The sequence below is a fragment of the Microtus pennsylvanicus genome, chromosome X (assembly GCF_037038515.1).
Source record: "Microtus pennsylvanicus isolate mMicPen1 chromosome X, mMicPen1.hap1, whole genome shotgun sequence".
Taxonomy (NCBI): domain Eukaryota; kingdom Metazoa; phylum Chordata; class Mammalia; order Rodentia; family Cricetidae; genus Microtus; species Microtus pennsylvanicus.
Genome location: NC_134601.1, coordinates 75,500,318 through 75,522,467, shown reverse-complemented (window position 1 = coordinate 75,522,467; position 22,150 = coordinate 75,500,318). Strand labels below are relative to the sequence as shown.

The window sequence follows — 22,150 nt, the reverse complement described above, 5'->3', positions numbered from 1 at the left end:
CTTGGATATATGTCTTTGTTTTATTTAATTTATTCTTTTTTCTTTTTTCTTTCTTTCTTTCTTTTTTTTTTTTTTTTTTTGGTTTTTCGAGACAGGGTTTCTCTGTGGTTTTGGAGCCTGTCCTGGAACTAGCTCTTGTAGACCAGGCTGGTCTTGAACTCACAGAGATCCGCCTGCCTCTGCCTCCCAAGTGCTGTGATTAAAGGTGTGCGCCACCACTGCCCGGCTTGGTTTAACTATTCTTAAATGCCTGAAAACATCTTAAACAGACTGTATACTACATTGTCCTAGTATTGCTTACCAACTTTGATACTGCTTCCTGGGTATTGTGCTTTTTCTGTTTTATTTCTCTCAGGCCTCATAAACCCATCAACATCATCTTTCCTATTTCATCGAGAAGAAATGTACAATTCTTCGATCCGACCATTCAGGTGCAGTCACCTACCTTCCTGAGTTAACTCTTTGCAATGTGTTCTTTGTACCCTTTCCTAAGACTTGTGTTTTCAACTCAGATCCCTGATTTTCCATTTTTACAGTACTGTATTTCATCTTGTTTAAACTTCAGTCTTTGGTTTCTCTTCAGTTCTATCCCTCAACTGGTAAATGGATTTAGTTGTTGTTTTTTTTTTTTTTAAGAAAATCCTAAAGCACAATACAAAAAAAAGACAAAACATAACAGCCTCTTCCCTCAAACTGTCTTTTGACTTTCTTCCTTTAATTTCTATACATGTTTAAAGTGCTATTAATGTGTAAATGAAGTAAAGCACATTGATTATCAATAATACTTTAGTGACCATTACAGCCATTAGGTGTTAGATATTTAGGAGACAGGCAAGTATTGTTTGATTATTAAGGATGCTTCAAACCTCAGTCACTGATAACACACTGCCTGGAGTGCTTTACAATGGGCCCTGTTTTTCTTCCTGCATCAGCTTCTGGCATGCTGATGCACACCTTGTTTTCTGCTTCACTGTCAATTGAGTTTCATAATCAAATAAGCACAAAGCTTAGATGGCCTAGCAAGTAAAAGTGTTTTCCCTGAAGCCAAATGACCTGAATTAGAGCCCCCAGAGCCACATGGTGCAATGAGAGAACTGAATCTTACAGGTTATCCTGTGACCTGCACACAAGGCAGTGACATGCTTATTGCACACATGATAAATATTTTTTGTTTTGTATTTTGAGACGGGATTTTACTGTATAACAGCCTTGGTTGTCCTGGAACTTGCTCTTGACCAAGCTGGCCTCAAACTTGCAGAGATCCGCCTGCCACTGCCTTCCAAGTGCTAGGATTAAAGGCGTGCGCCACTACTGCCCAGCTAAGTAAGTGTTTTTAAGTAAACAGAGTCCATTATTATTATTTATTATTATTATTATTATTCAGAGTTTTTCTATGTAACAGTTCTGGCTATCCTGGAACTAACTTTTAGACCATGTTGTCCTCGAACTCAGAGATCCACCTGCATCTGCCTCCTTAGTATTGGGATTAAAGCCCCTTATAATTTTTTTTCTACCATGGCTTCTACAATATCTCCAAAGAGAGTAAACCACTAATAGAAAGATTATAAATTAAGGAAGATTGTTCAATGAAAATAGATGTTTTTTGTTAAGGCAAAGAGTAAGGTATTCTGTATTCATATGAACTTTCAATGACTATAATTTGGAAAGGGCATATATGCAAAACTATGCTGCAAATTTGGATTCAGGTCAAGGACTGTATGTTAAGGACAAAACAGAAGAACTGAAAAAAAGTCTGTCTTCTCAACAAATTTAGGTTTTAATTTATAGCTCATATGAATTATATTGTTATATTGCAATAGCTAGTTTTTGACAGCTTATTTAATAGCAAAACTAAAACCATTCATTTATAGTGAGTTTCTTAAGCAATGTGTAGAGAGTATGACAAATATAACACCCTTAGAAAGGGAGAGCTAGTTCTAAATAAATAGACCTCATGAGACCTCAGTCAGGCAGATTGAAAAATGGGAAAATCTCTTGAAAGAAGTTTGGGAGTAGAAGCACTGATTGAAAATTTTATGCGTTAGAGGTAGATGACAGCACTCATACTACAGATGTAGTTGAATTTGATATGTTGATGCTGGAGCTGATGACAAATATAATTTCATTGGAGAAATGACTTCTTTAGGGACATTCAAGGGTAAAACTAAATAAAGAGATATGAAGTGGCAATGCATATGTTAAAAGAATTTTCCTTATCTAGTGTCAACATATTTAGTATAGTTACTGACAGTGTCCCAGCAGTGGAGGACAAAAGACAGGGATTTCTAAAATTAATACAATACAATGAAATTACTTCCTCAAATGCTTTTCTCATGAAGTGTCATTGCATAACACACCAAGAGATTTTGTATGTGCAGTCATTAAAATGGGGCTGAGATGGTCTAGTGGGACAAAGGCTTTTCATGAAAGCATGAAGACCTGAGTCTAAATCTCTAGAAGCCAAGTAATACCAAGTGTATCAGTGCACCTCTGTAATCTCAATGTTTCTACCCTCTTACAAGAAGAGTGTGGAGATAGGAGGACCCTCAGAAGTTTCTGGGGTAGCTAGGCTCATGTTTGCAATAGTGAAGAACAAGAAATGTGTCTCAAGTTTTGGTCACAACACATGTTCTTGTAGTATAGATGTGCCCACACTCACACATTATTGTATACACTTACATGTACACTCATGGACACTTTTAAGTATTTAAAATGGATAGTGTCATGTACAAGATCAAGCCAGTCAAAATTCCAGCACAGATAGGAGAGCTCCTGCCACTCCATGTTGAGGTCCTACCCCCTATCCAAGGAGCTATGACCCACTGAATGCTGCTAACAAACAGAGTCACTTTCTATTGGGTATGTGGTCCCTGGTAGGTTGCTCAAGCCCCACTGGATAGCCATGTGCATATGAGCAGCATTAATTAGAGTCAGCATTAAAAAATAATGTGATGTGAAGTTATGAGGGAGATTGAGTAGAGAGCATAAAGCAGAGTTGGAGAAGTAGTAGTGGTTGGATATGGTCAGAATACATTGTATAGATGCATGGAACAAGGAAACAGTAGACATGGCAAACTGGTAGGGAAAAGCCCAGAAGCTATCAACTCAACCCAAAGAACTACAAGCAATGAAGGATGATGAGAGCAGAGAAATAGTCTTCCTCAGGGAGGAGCGCACAAATTGGTTATCCAATACCAAATGGTCAACCCTGAAATCACAAGTTACACTATACAGACTGAGCAGCTTGGACTTACATATTAGGAATATGTATATGTATGTAAGAACAATTAATGAGAAAAGAGGCCACAAATTTGAAAAAGAACAAGGAGTGGTACATGGGAGAATTTTGAAGGAGGAAAGGAAAGGGGGACTGATGTAATTATAATCTCAAAAAATTAAAAGCAGAGAAAAATAAAAATATATTTTAATTATTTCAAACAATCTTGAAATTATAATTTTCATAGTTACCCCTCCACTTTCCTACCTGCAAATCTCATATATCCCTCCTGCTCTCTGTCAATGTGACGACCTCTTTTTCATTAATTGTTACGCAAGTACGGGTGGGTGTGGATGTTGGTGTGTCTGTGTATGTGTGTGTTCCTAAATATATATACAACTTGCTCAGTCTGTACTTGAGTTTTTAAACCTGAATTTTATAAGACCCAAAGGGTTAAACTATCACCAGCTAACAAAAATTCCTTAAAAATGTTGATTTTGACATGGCAGTATTTACTTTCAGAAGTAAGGTGGTTCGAGGCCAAATGTTGAAAACAATGTGATTTTTGAGACGTTATCAAGTCTTTTATGATATCACATACAAAATTCATGCCAGAACTTGATAATGAAAACTACAGACTTGGCAGTTTCAGGTATTTAACTTCTTATTTAAGTTATACACACACACACACACACACACACACACACATACACACACACACGCATTTTCAAGGTAAAAACTTATCAGTACAAGTTGTCAAATTATAACAGTGTTCCAAAAGAAACTGAAATTATACCATGTTGTCATGTTAGCTATACATAGTTCCCTGATCTTCAAAAATTATGTAACCTTGCTTCTTAAATTTAACACAAGAATGTGCTCACAGATTTTAAGACTTCTGCAAAATATTTTTTTTTGTGCATTTGCAACTCCATTTCCAGTCAACATAAGTTTTCCCTGACCATTTTAAATGGTCAGCATGGAGCTGAAATTTGATACTGATCTTAAAGAAAAAAGAGTTCATTTCTCTTTAATAGACTTATAGGTCCCATTTTCTTAAATTCCAATATCCTTCACTTCATGATAGCACCATTCATGACATTGCTTTGTGACAGCACCTACATTTGTAAACAACAATTTCAAGAATTAAGCATATTAAAAGTAGAATTAGAACCAAGATACTCAAAGGACATCTGAGAACTCACTGAGAATTAGAGCTGCTTTGATGCATTAGGTTTTCAGATACAATGCCAGATACACAACTAGTTTTATGCTATCATTTTAATTTTACTTTTGTAATCAGTTTAGTTTTTATATAGAGAAGGGTAATCAATTTCTTGTCTAGCTTCCTCTCTTTTAACTTTTCTTGAACTTGGAACCTCATAACTTCTATATTTACTTGAATTCTTAGGTTGTTAATCAGTGTTCACCATTCCCTTCTTGAGACTTACTCCTCCTTTGTATTCTGTTATCCTTGCATTTCTTGTTACTCTTCCTGCTTCTGTTGCTCTAAATGTTTCAAAGCCTGAGACTTCTCAGCTTCCATTCTTTGTGATCTTATCTCATTCTCGATATGCTTTCATTTTTATTTTACCAGCTTCTGGCTTCAGCCACCATTTCTAAGTTACTATTCATATTATATCCTCAGTCTTTTTCTAGTACAGCAGACCAACCTATATTTCTAATGACTATTTATATCGATTCAACATTTCAAAGGTATTTCGATGTCATTGTGTCTAAACCTAAATACTTTCCCAATTTCTTATTCTCAAATCAATTTTTCTCCCTTTCCTAATTCTATCATTTTCTTATTATATCTTATCTTCACTCTCCTGATATCACAATAACTTACTGGCTAATCTGCACACTGCACAAACCTTACTTCAGATGGGTTTTGTTTGCATGTGAACCAGGTAAAGAGCTTAAACAAGTAATACATTTAAAACCAGAAATAAGGTGGCATTTGATGTGGGATGTCCTTTTGAACACTGCCAATATGTGTTGCTTTTATTGTTTGATGAATAAAGCTGTTTTGGCCTAGGGCAGGGTACAATATAGATATGTGGGAAATCCAAGCAGAGATATAGGCCAAAAGAAGGTAGAGTTGGAGAAATGCCAATGAGCTGCTGGAACAACAAGATGTACTAGAGAACAGGTAATGCCATGAAGCCTTGTAGTGATACACAGATTGTTTAAAATTGGTTGATTTAAATGTAAGTGCTATTCAGTAATAAGCATGAGCCATCAGCCAAGAAATTATAATTAATATTAAGCCTCTGAATTTTATAGATAGCAATGGGGACCAGCAGGTCAGAGAAAAACTGAACCAAGCTAGACAGATAAAAGCTTCTGGCTGCAGATGTAGGTATAATACAGTATTTCCTTAGTGACATCAAGACTTTCCACACTGATCTCCTTAGCATATTTCAGAGTCACAAGATAACTTGTACCTCCAGGGAGCATGTTACATATCCAAAATAGGAAGACATAGGACAGGTGTACAGTGTGCAAAGAGGACACCTGAGTCCTTTTCATCAGATTTCTGTGTATAACTAAACCAGAACCCATATAGTCACAGTCTTCACTATAAGAAGGTAGAAAATGAGTATTTTTACTCGTGGTGAGGAAGGCAGAATATCAAAGTTTAGAAGTGAATGAGTTTGATTTAAATGTATATTCCCTGATTCTTAAAGCTCATCTTTCATTTTGTGACAGTCATCTTTTGACTATTAAGTTGATGTGTCAATGAAAACTTCGGTAGCTTACCATTGCCTATAGAGTCAAATGAAAACTTACTACTATCTTATATTCTAATTCTAATCTTGCTTCTTAGACACCTTCCTTCATATGTACATTTATGACATTCCATTTGTTTAATGAACATGTTTGATCTTTCTGCCTGTGCTATTTTCTCTCAGTACGCCCCTTTGTCTTGTTTCACTCTACATTCTTACATCCTACCTAACTTTCAAGTATAATTTTACTGTCACCTTTTCCATCCTCCAAATAGAATTTATTAAATTCATTGCAACCCCGTGTCCTTGGTATATATAAATATGATAAACCACACAAATTTTTAAATAAGTATTTTCTAATAGGCAAATATCCTTTGTGGGTATGACTGATGTATATCAGGAACTCACCCATTTATGATAGTTCTAGATGGTTACATAATCCCAAAATACTTGGAGCTTTATAAAGCAACTGTACCAGGAAGGATGGAAACATATACAAATAAAAGTGTTGAATGTGATATCTTCTCTAACTATAACCAAAGAGCTCTAGATGTTCAGGTGTTGAAATAAGAGCGGCGGGGCTGCGTTCCCAGCACCCCGGCCACCTGCCAGGCTAGCTCAGTTGGTAGAGCATGAGACTCTTAATCTCAGGGTCGTGGGTTCAAGCCCCACGTTGGGCGCCACTCTGTTGTAGTAGGAGCGGCGGGGCTGCGTCCCCAGCACCCCGCCGCCCACACGGCTAGCTTTACCCGAAATAATTACACGGAAACTGTATTCTTTTAAACAGCGCTTGACCCATTTCTATCTAGCCTCTTCTAGGCTAGCTCTCGCACCTGGATTAGCCCATATCTAATAATCTGCTGTAGCCCATGAGCTGGCTTACCAGGAATGATCTTAACCTGCATCTGCCTGGACTGGGAGAACCATGGCGACTCACTGACTCAGCTCCTTTCTCCCAGCCTTCTGTTCTGTTTACTCCACCCACCTAAGGGTGGGCCTATCAAATGGGCCTAGCAGTTTCTTTATTGCTTAACCAGTGAAATCAACAGATTGATATATGACACTCCCACATCATTCAGGGATGGAATTACTTATGGAACAGTAGCAAAGAGGCAATGGTACTGAATGCTCAAGATAAAGAATCATGCGTTTTTCACAAGTAATGTCTTCAGAACTTAGCATCACTATAGGAAATGAATTGTAAACCTCATACCTACCTATTTCTATTTACATATACCCATACTTCATCACATATAAAACCTAAATCCTTAAGAAAATTCCATTTGAGAATTGTGCTTACCTTAATTTCAATTATGTTAAAATATGAAAATAACACCATTGTACATTTCATGAAATATAGTTACTAAAAACTTCAAGTCCAGTGTAAGTGGTTTTTGAATGATGAAATCAATTAGATTGTTAGAACTTTTACTAGACTTTAGTGTTTAGTTTGGATAATGAAGAATTGAGTGTATCTTGAAAAATCTGTAAAGCCAAATATCTACAAGAGTATTTTGCTCACTTGCTTTATTTCACAACATTTGATGTCAAAGCGATGTTTCTAAGGTGACATTCAAATGTTGAGGCCTATCTTTGGATGAGTTGTTACTAGGTGTTTTCATTCTTCCTCTGCAAGTCCCAGGAGATCCTCGATGTTAAATCTGAACAAATGCCAGCCTTCCTCACACGAAAGGTCTAAAGCCCCTAGGCGACTGTAGTACTCAACAGAATCCTGATTCCAAATGACGACAAGAAATTGCATGGCACTGCAGTGGGTGTTGATGGCTATCTGTTTTAAAACAAATAAATATTGTCCTTATTTGACAATATAGTCATTGTCTACAATATATAATACTATATGTATATAATAATTCAAAATACTATGGGTATTTTAGGACAAGAAGAATCTTTTATACCATTGTGAGTCACATTGTGGGTCTATTTTATGAGTAAAATTGCTTTCTACTCTCCTTCATGCTTACTTCTCCTTGATGGTAAAAAACACATATAGTGTGCACATTATATAGGAATAAAATTTTCCTAAATATAACTTACAGAATCTGATTTTTCAACTTGAAGATCCACTTTAATAAATATTTGAAATGCATCTTGCAAAAATGTTTTGTGTATGTGAATGCACATGTTCATATGGGTTTGGGATGCGTGTGTGTGCATGCATGTGGTGAACGGAGGGCAACTCCAGCTGTTATTCCTCAGGTGCTCTCCACTTTCTGATAGAGGCAAAGTCTCTAACTGGCCTGATATTTCATTAAGTAGCTTAGGGTGGCAGCCAGTGAGCACAAAAGTTCCAAGTCTCTACCTTTCCCCTTGCCATTGCCGACATAAAAGTGTGTATCACCACTCCTGACTTTTTATGTGGGTTCTGAGAATTGAATTCAGATTCTCATGTTTACACGGCAAGCACTTTACCAAATGAACAAGTCCTGGTGTTATACTTAATTAGTTAGATTAGTTACATAATCTTTGCCCTGTTAAAGAACGCTTGATGAAGAAAAGGATAACATGTAGACTATTAATACTAACTATAATACATACCTGACTTAGTTTCTTCAGCATGTCACCCCCAATACCCAGACCTATGAAATAGACATTGTTAAATAAGGCTGTAAATTGAAGTTTTTCACATAAGTAGTCATTTAATTTTAAAGCAATAAAAGATCAAACTCTGTTTATGCTTGCCATATATTGTGCTATATACATAATATCATGTGTTGGAACTGAACTCGTGAATGCTTTAAATTATCTTTTATTTTATTGGAACATGGCGACAATGGTAATACAGAAGAGATTAGCTTTATCTTAAAATCCATGGTGAATAAATAAATCTTTGTCTTTGTATTCTTTCTTCTTCTTGAGAAATGGTTTCACCATCTATTGTTGGATGACTTGGAACTTGAATTCACAGAGATCTACCTTCCTCTACATCTTCTAAATACTGGAATAAAAGGTTTATGTCACCAGGCTGGCCATCACTGCTTTCATAGAACGGGGTATATTTCTTAACTATATCTATTATTACAGATAAAAATAGCAGTTGGAGATAGCATAGCTTACTCGATGAATACTATTGAAGTGCTTTCTAACTTGTAGTTGAGTCTTCACTGTACTAGGATCCTGATCCAGTTCATGAAATAGAAGTTAGTTATCTGAATATCTTAAAATCCTATCTATAGTCTTTATATTAAAATGGAACATAGAAACTTTTAAATGTTTGTAAATACTACTGATTGTAGTCTTACCTTGGTAATCTTCACTGATGTAAAAATCCTCTAGGTGAAGCGTTTTACCAACCCAGGGGTCATATGTGTAGTAGTACATGGCAAATCCAATAGTATTTACTTCTGGGGAGAAGAAAGGGGCAAAAAGGCTAATGCTTTCATTCACAAAAATTTATATGTCTTCAAATAAAATTTAAAAATTTATTTGCTGTTTTAACTATTAAAGCAATAAGTGGTTGCTGGACAAATTATCAGTACATAAATTTATAATGTAGAAAATACTTTTCATATAAAATAGCATTTAAAAGAAAGTATGATTAGATATGCATTCTTATAATTTTTAATGCTTTTATAAGCAGAGTGGCATAACAGTTATTTAAAAGTATACCAGGTTTGCATATTGTACTCCTGTGCTTAATACTATTTACACATTTTGTATTTATTAGCTGTTAATTCTGCTTTCAGATACAGAAAATATATTTTAGATTAAACTGGAGAAAAAATATTTACCCAATTCTGTCTGTTGACTGGGTGCTTCAGCAATTAGGCAGTAGAAAAGTGGATTTTCTCCAAAACCATCCCTGAATAAATCTGAAATATCAATTCACATACAATATGTCAACGTTTATAAGCAAACAAAGATGGGCTGCAAGATAAGAAGCAGCAGGAACATGTCTTCTAGCTGCATAGTAGTTATGTAGCAAAAACCATCTGAAGTGAGTATTTCAATCTTTACAACTTCAGGAGAGTCTGACTAGAATCTGCTGTTAATTTTGGCTAAATGTAGCTATGCATGTGGTGTCAACTAGCTACCTATCTCCCTTTGAGTTTTATAGCAGGCATCTAGAAATTACAGCTTGATTACAGCTTGTGTTTGTTGAAGTAGTTTATTGAAGCCTGGTTGATCAATAACTGTTTTGTCCGTAATGTACTGTGGCTTTATGTTTTAAGTAGACTTCGACTCAGATTGTTGAAATGAAGACATGGAGACTGATTGTTGTTATTCCAACCTCCACCAACTGAAGTGACTTCTTGGAATTTAAGTGAATTTAATTTCCTGTTTTGTGTTTCTATGGGAATATTCTCTCTCTCTCTCTCTCTCTCTCTCTCTCTCTCTCTCTCTCTCTCTCTCTCTCTGTGTGTGTGTGTGTATCCCTCCCTCCCTCCACCCTCTCTTTTTGTGTTTTGAAGGAAAGAGAGAATTTTATTAAATTTCAACTCAGTCTCATAATCCCTGATACAAAGAACCTACAATAATAATATACACTAAATGTTTTTTAGAAAATTAACAAAGTGCAAAAGAAATTAATGAAGGATAAAGAAAGGACATACAAATCCAGAAGTGACTCTTTTGAGTAATTATAAAAAGATTACTCCATTAAAATACAATGTTGAACATAATGGATACTTTTTTTTACATTTTTGCCTTTAGTGTGTGTGTAGAGGGTGGTAGTCAGAGGACACCTGGCAAGAGTCAGTTCTTTCCTTCCACCATGTGGGTCCTAGGAATCAAACTCAAGTTAGGTCTTTACTCACAGCTCCATCTTCCAGACCCGAATACACTAAAAAAAATTAGTTATAATTTTTACAAGAAATACTTTGGATTTAAAGAAACAAGAAGGTTAAAAAAATGAAGTGTTAGAAAAGATTCCATGTCAATGTAGGTAAAAGAAAGCTTGGTTAGCTATACTATTGTAAAATTATATATTACTTAAGGAGATAGAGGAATTGTGTAATTATAACAATTTAAATCACTTAGAAGATAGAGCAGGCAATATACAGCAAGCCAACAGCCAACATCAAACTAAATGGAGAGAAACTCCTAACGATTCCACTGAAATCAGGAACAAGACAAGTTTGTCCACTCTCTCCATATCTATTCAATATAGTGTCTGAGGTCCTAGCTAGAGCAACAAGACCACAAAATAAGATCAAGGGGATACAAATCAGAAAAGAAGTCAAACTCTCACTGTTTGCTGATGATATGGTAGTTTACGTAAGCAATCCCAAAAATTCTACCAAGAAACTTCTACAACTCATATACACTTTCAGTAATGTAGCAGGATACAATATTAACTCAAAAATATCAGTAGCTCTCCTGTATAAAATAGATGATAAAAGGGCTGGGAAAGAATCAGACAAATAACACCCTTCACAATAGCCACAAATAGCATAAAATATCTCGGAGTAACTTTAACCAAACAAGTGGAAGACTTGTATGACCAGAATTTTAAATCTTTGAAGAAAGAAATTGAAGAAGACACTAGAAAGTGGAAAGATCTTCCATGCTCTTGGGTAGGCAGAAGTAACAGAATAAAAATGGCAGTTTTACCAAAAGCAATCTACAGATTGAATGCAATGCCCATCAAAATCCTAGCAAAACTCTTCACAGACCTTGAAATAACAGTACGCAACTTCATATGGGAAGTGGCAGCAGCGTGGCAGGAGCATGGCAGGGAGCATGACAGAAGTGTGGCAGGAGGATGGCAGGAGGACGGAAAGAGCATGGCAGGGAGCATGGCAGTAGTGTGGCAGAAACATGGCAGGAGGACGGAAAGAGCATGGCAAGGAGCATGACAGAAGTGTGGCAGGAGGATGGCAGGAGGATGGAAAGAGCATGGCAGGGAGCATGACAGAAGTGTGGCAGAAACATGGCAGGAGGATGGAAAGAGCATGGCAGGGAGCATGACAGAAGTGTGGCAGAAACATGGCAGGAGGACGGAAAGAGCATGGCAGGGAGCATGACAGAAGTGTGGCAGGAGGATGGCAGGAGGACGGAAAGAGCATGGCAGGGAGCATGGCAGTAGTGTGGCAGAAACATGGCAGGAGGACGGAAAGAGCATGGCAGGGAGCATGACAGAAGTGTGGCAGGAGGATGGCAGGAGGACGGAAAGAGCATGGCAGGGAGCATGGCAGTAGTGTGGCAGAAACATGGCAGGAGGACGGAAAGAGCATGGCAGGGAGCATGACAGAAGTGTGGCAGGAGGATGGCAGGAGGACGGAAAGAGCATGGCAGGGAGCATGGCAGTAGTGTGGCAGAAACATGGCAGGAGGATGGAAAGAGCATGGCAGGGAGCATGACAGAAGTGTGGCAGAAACATGGCAGGAGGATGGAAAGAGCATGGCAGGGAGCATGACAGAAGTGTGGCAGAAACATGGCAGGAGGATGGAAAGAGCATGGCAGGGAGCATGACAGAAGTGTGGCAGGAGGATGGCAGGAGGATGGAAAGAGCATGGCAGGGAGCATGACAGAAGTGTGGCAGAAACATGGCAGGAGGATGGAAAGAGCATGGCAGGGAGCATGACAGAAGTGTGGCAGAAACATGGCAGGAGGACGGAAAGAGCATGGCAGGGAGCATGACAGAAGTGTGGCAGGAGGATGGCAGGAGGATGGAAAGAGCATGGCAGGGAGCATGGCAGTAGTGTGGCAGGAGGATGGCAGGAGGATGGAAAGAGCATGGCAGGGAGCATGACAGAAGTGTGGCAGAAACATGGCAGGAGGACGGAAAGAGCATGGCAGGGAGCATGACAGAAGTGTGGCAGAAACATGGCAGGAGGATGGAAAGAGCATGGCAGGGAGCATGACAGAAGTGTGGCAGAAACATGGCAGGAGGACGGAAAGAGCATGGCAGGGAGCATGACAGAAGTGTGGCAGAAACATGGCAGGAGGATGGAAAGAGCATGGCAGGGAGCATGACAGAAGTGTGGCAGAAACATGGCAGGAGGATGGAAAGAGCATGGCAAGGAGCATGGCAGTAGTGTGGCAGGAGGATGGCAAGAGTATGGCAGGAGAGGGGTGGGAGAGTGGCAATAGCATGGCAGGGAATGTGGCAGGGAAAGTGGCCGGAGTATAGCAAGTGCATGGCAAGAGTGTGGCCGGGAGCATGTCAAGATCGTGTTAAGATCGTGGCAGGAAACATGGCAGGAGTATACTAAGAGCATGACAGGGAATGTGGCAAGACTGTGGCAGGGAATGTGGTAAGGAGCATGGCAGGAGTATACCAGGAGCATGGAAGATACTGTGGCAGAGAACATGGCAAGAGCATGGAGGGGGCCATGGCAAGATGATGGCAAGATTGTGGCAGGGGCATGGCAAGAGCATGGCAGGGAGTGTGGCAGGACTATAGCAAGTTAGTGGCAGGAAGCATAGCAAGATCATGGCAGGGAGCTTGGTAGGGAACGTGGCAGGGAACATGGCAAGAACATGGCAGGGAATATGGCAAGATCGTGGCCAGTTCGTGTCAAGATCATGGCAGGGAGCTTGGTAGGGAACGTGGCAGGGAACATGGCAAGAGCATGGCAGGGAATATGGCAAGATCGTGGCCAGTTAGTGTCAAGAGAGTGGCAGGGACATGGAAGCTGAGTGGCAGGTATCATGGCAAGAGCATGGTAGGAAGCATGGCAAGGAGTGTAGCAGAAGAATAGCAAGAGCACAGTGGGAGCATGGCAGGACAATAGCTAGTGCGTGGCAGGTAGCATGGCTGGAAATGTGGCAAGGGTATACCAAGAGCATGGCAGGAAACATGGCAAGAGTGTGCCTGGGAGTATGTCAAGATTATGGCAGGAGTATGGCAAGATCATGGCAAGATCATGGCAGGAGCATGGCAGGAGCATGGCAGGAGCGAGGCAGGAGTATTGCAAGACTGTGGCAAGAGCATAGCAGAGTGTGACAGTATAGTAAGAGCATGGCAGTATTATAGCAAGTATGTGGCATGGAATGTGGCAAAAGCATGGCAGGGAACGTGGTAAGGAGTGTGGATAGAGTACAGTAAGAATATAGTGGAAGCATGGCAGGGAACGTGGGAAGGAGTGTGGATAGAGTACAGTAAGAATATAGTGGAAGCATGGCAGGGAACGTGGGAAGGAGTGTGGATAGAGTATAGCAAGAATATAGTGGAAGCATGGCAGGGAACGTGGTAAGGAGTGTGGATAGAGTACAGTAAGAATATAGTGGAAGCATGGCAGGGAACGTGGGAAGGAGTGTGGATAGAGTACAGTAAGAATATAGTGGAAGCATGGCAGGGAACGTGGTAAGGAGTGTGGATAGAGTATAGCAAGAATATAGTGGAAGCATGGCAGGGAACGTGGGAAGGAGTGTGGATAGAGTACAGTAAGAATATAGTGGAAGCATGGCAGGGAACGTGGTAAGGAGTGTGGATAGAGTACAGTAAGAATATAGTGGAAGCATGGCAGGGAACGTGGGAAGGAGTGTGGATAGAGTACAGTAAGAATATAGTGGAAGCATGGCAGGGAACGTGGGAAGGAGTGTGGATAGAGTACAGCAAGAATATAGTGGAAGCATGGCAGGGAACGTGGGAAGGAGTGTGGATAGAGTACAGTAAGAATATAGTGGAAGCATGGCAGGGAACGTGGTAAGGAGTGTGGATAGAGTACAGTAAGAATATAGTGGAAGCATGGCAGGGAACGTGGGAAGGAGTGTGGATAGAGTACAGTAAGAATATAGTGGAAGCATGGCAGGGAACGTGGTAAGGAGTGTGGATAGAGTACAGTAAGAATATAGTGGAAGCATGGCAGGGAACGTGGGAAGGAGTGTGGATAGAGTACAGTAAGAATATAGTGGAAGCATGGCAGGGAACGTGGGAAGGAGTGTGGATAGAGTACAGTAAGAATATAGTGGAAGCATGGCAGGGAACGTGGGAAGGAGTGTGGATAGAGTACAGTAAGAATATAGTGGAAGCATGGCAGGGAACGTGGGAAGGAGTGTGGATAGAGTACAGTAAGAATATAGTGGAAGCATGGCAGGGAACGTGGGAAGGAGTGTGGATAGAGTACAGTAAGAATATAGTGGAAGCATGGCAGGGAACGTGGGAAGGAGTGTGGATAGAGTACAGTAAGAATATAGTGGAAGCATGGCAGGGAACGTGGCAAAGAGCATGGCAGGGAAAGTGGCAGGGAACGTGGCAAAGAGCATGACAAGATCATGAAAAGGAATGTTTCCAGAGCATGGCAGGGAACGTGGTAAGGAGCACGGCAGGAGTATAGCAAGAGCGTGGAAGAGAACATTTTGAAGAATGTGGCAGGAGCATAGAAAGAGCCTGGCAGGGAACGTGGTGAGGAGCGTGGCAGTAGTATAGCAAGGGTGTGGCAGGGAACGTGGTAAGAATTGTGGCAAGAGTATAGCAAGAGTGTGGCAGGAAACGTGGCAGGGAGCATGATGAGGAGCGTGGCAGTAGTATAGCAAGAGCGTGGCAGGGCCCATGGCAGGGAAAGTGGTATGGAGAGTGGCAAGAGTATAGCAAGAGCGTGGCAGGGAATGTGGAAGGGAATTTGGTCTGGATTGTGGCAGGAGTATAGCAAGATTGTGGCAGGAAACATGGCAAAGAGCGTGGCAGTAATATAGCAAGTACGTGGCATGGAACGTGGCAAAAGCATGGCAGGGAACATGGTAAGGAGCATGACTAGTGTATGGCAAGAGCATGGTGGGAGCTTGGCAGGGAACATGGCAAAGAGTGTGCCAGGGAACGTGGCAAGGAGCATGAAAGTAGCATACTAATTGTGTGTCAGGGAATGTTGAAAGGAGCATATCAGGAGTATACCAAGAATTTGGGAGGGAACGTAGTAGGGAATGTGTGTGTGTGTGACAGGGAATGTGTCAGGGATCACGGCAAGGAGTGTGGCAGGAGTATACCAAATCATGGCAGGGAAGGTGGCAGGAATCGTGGTAACAAGCATGGCAGGAGTATAGCAAGAGGGTGGCGGGAGTGTGGCCTGGAACATGGTAAAGAGCACGGCAGGGAATGTGGTAAGGAATATAACAGAAGTATAGCAAGTGTGTGGCAGGGAACATATCAAGAGCTTGGTAGGGAACATGGTGAGGAGCATGGCAGGATTATAGCAAGAGTGTGGCCAGGAATGTGGCAAACAGCATGGCAGGGAATGTGGCAGGAATGTGTGTGTGGCAGGGAATGTGGCAAACAGCATGGCAGGGAATGTGGCAGGGAATGTGGCAAGGAACGTGGAAGGAGTATACCAAGAGCTTGGCAGGGACGTGGCAGAGAGCATGGCAAGATCGTGAAAAGGAGTGTGGTGGGAGCGTGGTAATAGCATGGCAAGAAATGTGGCAAAGAACACGGCAGGGAATGTGTGCATGGCAGGGAACGTGGTAGGGAATGTGGCTAGAACCGTAGCAGTAGTATACCAAGAACATGGCAGGGAAAGTGGCAAAGAGCATGGCAGGGAACATAGTAAGGAGCATGGCAGGAGTATAGAAAGAGGGTGGTGGGAGTGTGGCAGAGAGAGTAGAAGGGAACGTGGCAAGGAGCATGGCAGGGAATGTGGCAAGAGTATAGCTGGGAGCATGGCAGAGAGCGTGTAAAGATCGTGAAAAGGAGTGTGGCAGAAGCATGGCAAGAGCATGACAGGGAACGTGGCAAGGAGCATGGCAAGCACGGTGGCGGGGAACGTGGTAAGTAGCATTGGAGGAGTATAGCAAGAGCATGGCAGGGAACATGGCAGTGATTGTGGTAAGGAGTGTGGCAGAATAGCAAGAGCATGGCAGGGAAAGTGGCAAGAGTGTTGCAGGAAACATGGTAAAAAACATGGCAGGAGTATAGCAAGAGCATGGCAGAAGCCTGACAGGGAACGTGGCAAAGAGTGTGGCAGGGAACATGGCAAGAGAATAGCAGGGAGCATGGCAGAGAACATGACAAGATCATTTTTATTGCCACAACTCTATAAAGTTTCTAGGTCCATACTATCACTAGACAAAAAGGCAACCCACTGACTGGGAGAAGATCTTCACCAACCCCGCAACAGACAAAGGTCTGATCTCCAAAATATATAAAGAACTCAAGAAACTAGACTTTAAAATGCTAATTAACCCAATTAAAAAATGGGGCAATGAGCTGGGGAGATAAGTGGGATCTTGGGGGTGGGGTGGGATGAGGGTTAGGGGAGATGGGGAGAGAAAAGGTAGAAGGGAAGGAGGGGGGACTTGGGGTAACAGGAGGATCGGGATAAAGGAAGGTTGGATAGGGGAGCACGGAACCACAATTCTTAGTTAAGGGACCCACTTTAGGGTGGGCAGGAGACTTGACTCTAGAGGGGCTCCCAGGTGCCCAAGCTGAGGTCCCCAGTTAGTTCCCTGGGCAGCTGAGGATAGGGAACCTGAAATGACCCTACCCTAGAGCAATACTGACGAATATATTGCATATCATCCTAGAACTCGCATCTGGCGATGGATGGAGATAGAGACAGAGACCCACACTGGAGCACTGGACTGAGCTCCCAAGGTCCCAATGAGGAGCAGAAGGAGTGAGAACATGAGCAAAGAAGTCGGGACCACGAGGGGTGCACCCACCCACTGAGACAGTGGAGATGATCTACTGGGAGCTCACCAAGGCCAGCTGGACTGTTACCAGTAAAAGCATGGGATAAAACTGGACTCTCGGAACATGGCGAACAATGAGGGCTGATGAGACGCCAAGGACATTGGCATGCGGTTTTGATCCTACACAATGTGCTGGCTTGGTGGGAGCCTAGCCAGTCTGGATGTTCACCTTCCTAGATATGGATGGAGGGGGGAGGACCTAGGACTTACCACAGGGCAGGGAACCCTGACAGCTCTTTGGACTGGAAAGGGAGGGGGAGAAGAGTGGGGGGAAGGGGAGAGGGGTGGGAGGAGGGGGAGAAGAGTGGGAGGAGGGGGAGAAGAGTGGGAGGAGGGGGAGGGAAATGGGAGGCTGGTGGGAGGAGGTGGAAATTTGTTTTTTTTTCTTTTCTTTATCCTCCTTTTATCAATAAAAAAAGATATATTTTATTTATAAAAAAAAATTAAAACATAGAAGGCACAAATTAGGAGAGACTGATTGTGGACTGTTAATGACTTTCAAAGACTGTTAAGAGATATTTCCAGTCTTCCACCAGCTGTTGGAATAACACCTAATTTAATAATGCATTTAAACAAAACCTTATATGGTGACAATAATTTAAATAGTTGCAAAAAAAATTAACAGCTAAAGCAAAAAAAATTGATGATTGTTTAAAAAATTACAGGAGATACATGTCGATAGGGTAAATCTAAATCTTAATTGTATTCTAGTCATATTGTCTTCCAAAATTCTCCTACAGAAATTTTAATGCAAAAAGGATATTATTTTAAAATGTATCTTTTTTACCACATAAACCAAGTAAAATATTAACCCTCTAAAAAAAAATGGGGCAATGAACTGAACAGAGAATTCTCAACAGAAGAAGTTTAAATGGCCAAAGGACACTTAAGATCATGCTCAACTTCCTTAGCGATCAGGGAAAAGCAAATCAAGACAACTTTAAGATACCATCTTACACCTGTCAGAATGGCTAAAATCAAAAACACCAATGATAGCCTTTGCTGGAGAGGTTGTGGAGAAAGGGGTACACTCATCCATTGCTTTTGGGAATGCAAACTTGTGCAACCACTTTGGAAATCAGTGTGGCGGTTTCTCAGGAAATTCCGGATCAGCCTATCCCAGGACCCAGCAATACCACTCTTTGGAATATATGCAAGAGATGCCCTATCATCCTACAAATGTATTTGTTCAACTATGTTCATAGCAGCATTATTTATAATATCCAGAACATGGAAACAACCTAGAAGCCCTTCAATGGAAGAATGGATGAAGAAAGTTTGGAATATATACACATTAGAGTACTACTCAGTGGCAAAAAAAACAATGACATCTTGAATTTTGCATGCAAATGGATGGAAATAGAAAACACTATCCTGAGTGAGGTAACCCAGACTCAAAAAGATGAACATGGCATGTACTCACTTATAACTGATTTCTAGCCATAAATAAAGGACATTGAGCCTATAATTCGTGATCCTAGAGAAGCTAAATAAGAAAGTGAACCCAAAGAAAAACATATCCTCCTGGATATTGGAAGTAGACAAGATTGCTGTTCAAAATTTGGGAACTTAGGGGTGGGGAAGGATGGGGGAGAGGGGAGATGGGGAGAGAAAAGTGAGAAGGGGAGGATGGGGAGAGTTTGGGGAAAGATGTTTGGGATAAAGGAAGGGTGGATATGGGAGCAGGGAAGTATATATCTTAATTTAGGCAGCCATTTTAGGGTTGGCAAGAGTCTTGACTCTATAGGTGTTACCAGGGGTCCAGAGAGATGTCCACAGCCAGGTCCTTGAGCAGCAGAGGAGAAAGAGCCTGAAATGGCCCGATCCTATAGCCATACTAATGAATATCTTGCATATCACCATAGAACCTTCATCTGGCAATGGATGGAGATAGAGACAGAGACCCACACTGGAGCACTGGACTGAGCTCCCAAGGTCCAAATGAGGAGCAGAAGGAGGGAGGACATGAGCAAGGAAGTCAGGACCGCGAGGGGTGCACCCACCCACTGAGACGGTGGGGCTGATCTATTGAGAGCTCACCAAGGCCGGCTGGACTGTGACTGAAAAACATGGGATAAAACTGGACTCTCTGAACATAGCCGACAATGAAGGCTGCTGAGAAGCCAAGGAAAATGGCATTGGGTTTTGATCCTACTGCATGTACTGGCTTTGTGGGAGCCTAGCCTGTTTGGATGCTCACCTTCCTAGACCTGGATGGAAGGGGGAGGACCTTGGACTTCCCACAGGGCAGGGAACCCTGACTGCTCTTTGGACTGAAGGGGAAAGGAAGGGGAGTGGGGGGTGGGGAGTGGGGGGGGGGGAAGGAGGCAGGGAGGAGGCAGAAATTTTTAATAAAAAATTACTCATATATGAAAAAATAAAGTGGAGGGAAATAACATATATTGAAGGTAGACTCAGCAGCATGAAACTAGCATGTCTTATCTATTCGTTCTTCATTTTGCCTGATGTAAAAATAGTTCTTTAAACCCATACTGAGATTATTATTTTTAATATTCAGTAAGCAGCTTTCAGTTAGCCTTTCATTCATTTTTAAAATTGTCAAAGTTGTTCAATCATAATTTTCTCAAAAATAAATCTCTTTTAAGATCCCCTTAAAAAAATCATGAAAAGGAGTGTGACGGGAGCACGGCGATCACGTGGCAGGGAAGGTGGCAGGAAATGTAGTAAGGAGCATTGCAGGAGTATAGCAAGAGCGTGGTGGGAGCGTGGCAGGACTTTACCTAGTGTGTGCCATGGAGCATGGCATGGAACATGGTCATGAGCATGGCAGGGAGTGTGGCAAGAATGTGGCAAGAGCATGGCAGGGAGCATGATTGGACTGTGGCAGGACTATAGCTAGTGTGTGGAAGGGAGTGTGGCAAGATCATGGCAGGAGCATGGCAAGAGTGTGGCAATAGCATGGCCGGAACATTGCAAAAACGTGGCAAAGAGTGTGGCAAGAAGTATGGCAAGAGAGCAGCAGGGAGCATGGCAGGAGTATAGTGAATGCATGGCAAGAATGTGGCAAGAGCAGGGCAGGAGCGTGGCAAGGAGTGTGGCAGGTAGCGTGGCAATAGCATTGCAGGAATATGGCAAGAGCATGGCAGGGAACATGGCAGGTGAGTGCAGGGAGCATGGCAAGATCATGGCAGGGGACGTGGCAGGAGTATAGCAATGAGTGGCAAGAGAATGGCAGGGAGTGTGGCAGGGAGTGTGGCAGGAGTGTGGCAGGAGTGTGGCAGGAGTGTGGCAGGGAGTGTGGCAGGAGTGTGGCAGGGAGTGTGGCAGGAGTATAGCAATGAGTGGCAAGAGAATGGCAGGGAGTGTGGCAGGGAGTGTGGCAGGAGTGTGGCAGGAGTGTGGCAGGAGTGTGGCAGGGAGTGTGGCAGGAGTGTGGCAGGGAGTGTGGCAGGAGTATAGCAATGAGTGGCAAGAGAATGGCAGGGAGTGTGGCAGGGAGTGTGGCAGGAGTGTGGCAGGAGTGTGGCAGGAGTGTGGCAGGGAGTGTGGCAGGAGTGTGGCAGGGAGTGTGGCAGGAGTATAGCAATGAGTGGCAAGAGAATGGCAGGGAGTGTGGCAGGGAGTGTGGCAGGAGTGTAGCAGGAGTGTGGCAGGAGTGTGGCAGGGAGTGTGGCAGGAGTATAGCAATGAGTGGCAAGAGAATGGCAGGGAGTGTGGCAGGGAGTGTGGCAGGAGTGTGGCAGGAGTGTGGCAGGGAGTGTGGCAGGGAGTGTGGCAGGAGTGTGGCAGGAGTGTGGCAGGAGTGTGGCAGGGAGTGTGGCAGGGAGTGTGGCAGGAGTGTGGCAGGAGTGTGGCAGGAAGTGGCAGGAGTGTGGCAGGAGTGTGGCAGGAGTGTGGCAGGAGTGTGGCAGGGAGTGTGGCAGGAGTGTGGCAGGGAGTGTGGCAGGAGTGTGGCAGGGAGTGTGGCAGGAGTGTGGCAGGGAGTGTGGCAGGAGTGTGGCAGGGAGTGTGGCAGGAGTGTGGCAGGGAGTGTGGCAGGAGTGTGGCAGGAGTGTGGCAGGCAGTGTGGCAGGAGTGTGGCAGGAGTGTGGCAGGGAGTGTGGCAGGGAGTGTGGCAGGGAGTGTGGCAGGAGTGTGGCAGGAGTGTGGCAGGGAGTGTGGCAGGAGTGTGGCAGGGAGTGTGGCAGGAGTGTGGCAGGGAGTGTGGCAGGAGTGTGGCAGGAGTGTGGCAGGGAGTGTGGCAGGAGTGTGGCAGGGAGTGTGGCAGGAGTGTGGCAGGGAGTGTGGCAGGAGTGTGGCAGGAGTGTGGCAGGGAGTGTGGCAGGATGTGGCAGGGAGTGTGGCAGGAGTGTGGCAGGGAGTGTGGCAGGAGTGTGGCAGGGAGTGTGGCAGGAGTGTGGCAGGGAGTGTGGAAGGGAGTGTGGCAGGAGTGTGGCAGGGAGTGTGGCAGGAGTGTGGCAGGGAGTGTGGCAGGAGTGTGGCAGGGAGTGTGGCAGGAGTGTGGCAGGAGTGTGGCAGGAGTGTGGCAGGAGTGTGGCAGGGAGTGTGGCAGGAGTGTGGCAGGGAGTGTGGCAGGAGTGTGGCAGGGAGTGTGGCAGGAGTGTGGCAGGGAGTGTGGCAGGAGTGTGGCAGGAGTGTGGCAGGAGTG

General features: G+C 43.0%; 1 protein-coding gene across 1 annotated transcript in view; it reads right to left on the bottom strand.

The window, feature by feature from the left end:
• Positions 1-7,570: 7,570 nt before the first annotated feature.
• Positions 7,571-22,150, bottom strand: part of Satl1 (spermidine/spermine N1-acetyl transferase like 1) — a 35,107-nt gene continuing 20,527 nt past the window's right edge. The window contains exons 5-8 of the mRNA XM_075958511.1: positions 9,702-9,782; positions 9,213-9,314; positions 8,509-8,549; positions 7,571-7,741 (exon numbers count right to left, since the gene is read on the bottom strand). Coding sequence (XP_075814626.1) covers positions 7,571-7,741; positions 8,509-8,549; positions 9,213-9,314; positions 9,702-9,782 — 395 coding nt within the window. The remainder of the gene's footprint in view (positions 7,742-8,508; positions 8,550-9,212; positions 9,315-9,701; positions 9,783-22,150) is intronic.